Source organism: Empidonax traillii, unplaced genomic scaffold (genome assembly GCF_003031625.1).
Source record: "Empidonax traillii isolate 1590-97213 ecotype Southwest subspecies unplaced genomic scaffold, ASM303162v1 scaffold1133:size178786, whole genome shotgun sequence".
In the NCBI taxonomy this organism is placed as follows: domain Eukaryota; kingdom Metazoa; phylum Chordata; class Aves; order Passeriformes; family Tyrannidae; genus Empidonax; species Empidonax traillii.
In genome coordinates, this window is record NW_020956326.1 from 150,614 (window position 1) to 151,855 (window position 1,242).

Sequence of the window (1,242 nt, forward strand, 5' to 3'; positions counted from 1 at the left end):
AGGCTGGAAACTCCCAGGCTGAGCTTTGGAGGAGCCAAATGGAGTCAGGGAGAGGGAGTGACTCACCCACCTTTGGTTCAAAGGCGCTGATGGTATCAGGGAACCACCCGCCTGGCCGGTGTCTGCTGAGGTGCCTGGGCCAAACCTGGCTCCTCACCTGGGCAGGTGGATGGGAGTGAGGGGTGAATCCGAGCTGGAAATGTTGTGCTCACATCCCAGGAATCCATCCACGTCCTGGGCTCATCCCAACAGCAGGTGAAGGAGGGGATTCTGCCGCTCTGCCCAGCTCGGGTGAGACCCCACCTGCAGAGCTGCCTCCAGCCCTGGGGCACCAACATCAGAAGGATGTGGAGCTGCTGGAATAAGTCCAGAGGAGGCCACAAAGATGCTCCAAGGGCTGGAGTCCCTCTGCTCTGCAACCAGCCTGGGAGAGCTGGGGGGGTTCACCTGGAGAAGGGAAAGATCCAAGGAAACCTGAGAGCCCTAAAGGGGCTCCAGGAGAGCTGGAGAGGGACTGGGGACAAGGGATGGAGGGACAGGACACAGGGAATGGCTTCAAAGTGCCAGAGGGCAGGGTTAGATGGGATATTGGGAAGAAATCCCTCCCTGTGAGGCCGATGAGGCCTTGGCACAGGACTGCAAAGAGCGGATGCTTTCCCAGACTCAGCTGTAGCGCCAGCACCTTCTCCCCTTCTCCAGGGTGTATCCCACAGCACAGAGCTCTGCTCTGGGAGCTGGGGAGGGTTCTCCTAACCCTGTTTTTTTTGTTTTTTTGTTTTTTTTTTCTCTTCCAGAGTCACACCTTCATCAAGCGCTCCGAGGTGGAGGAGGTGGATTTCGCGGGCTGGCTGTGCCGAACGCTGCGGCTGAACCAGCCCAGCACACCCACCCGCGCTGCCATGTGAGCCCCGCTGGCACTGCAGCTGCCTCCTGGCACCGTCTCCTCTCCTCCCTTCGGCCACAGAACTGCCCTCCTTCCTCCTTTTCCCAGCCCTCCCACTCCCACCCCCACCCCGATTCCCAGCGCCAAAGCACCGACCCCCCCCCTCGGAAGCGTCTCCATCGTCCGACCGCCCCCTGCCCCGGCTGAGCGGGGTTGGTTTCTTTTGATGTGTCTGTATAAGGGGGTGTGGGGGGGTTGTTTTCCAGGCCTCTGCTCCGGCTCTGGAGCTCCTGACACTTGGGAATTGTGGTGCTGCTTGCGTTGATTTATTTTTTTGGTTTGGTTGGTTTTTTTTTTTT

At 59.1% G+C, this 1,242-nt stretch overlaps 1 protein-coding gene across 1 annotated transcript in view; it reads left to right on the top strand.

Moving 5' to 3' along the window:
• The window catches only part of MAP2K2 (mitogen-activated protein kinase kinase 2), an 8,375-nt gene extending 7,133 nt beyond the window's left edge, over window positions 1–1,242 (top strand). Inside the window, exon 10 of the mRNA XM_027905238.1 lies at window positions 795–1,242. Within this exon, the coding sequence (XP_027761039.1) occupies window positions 795–905 (111 nt within the window). The 3' untranslated portion in view covers window positions 906–1,242. The remainder of the gene's footprint in view (window positions 1–794) is intronic.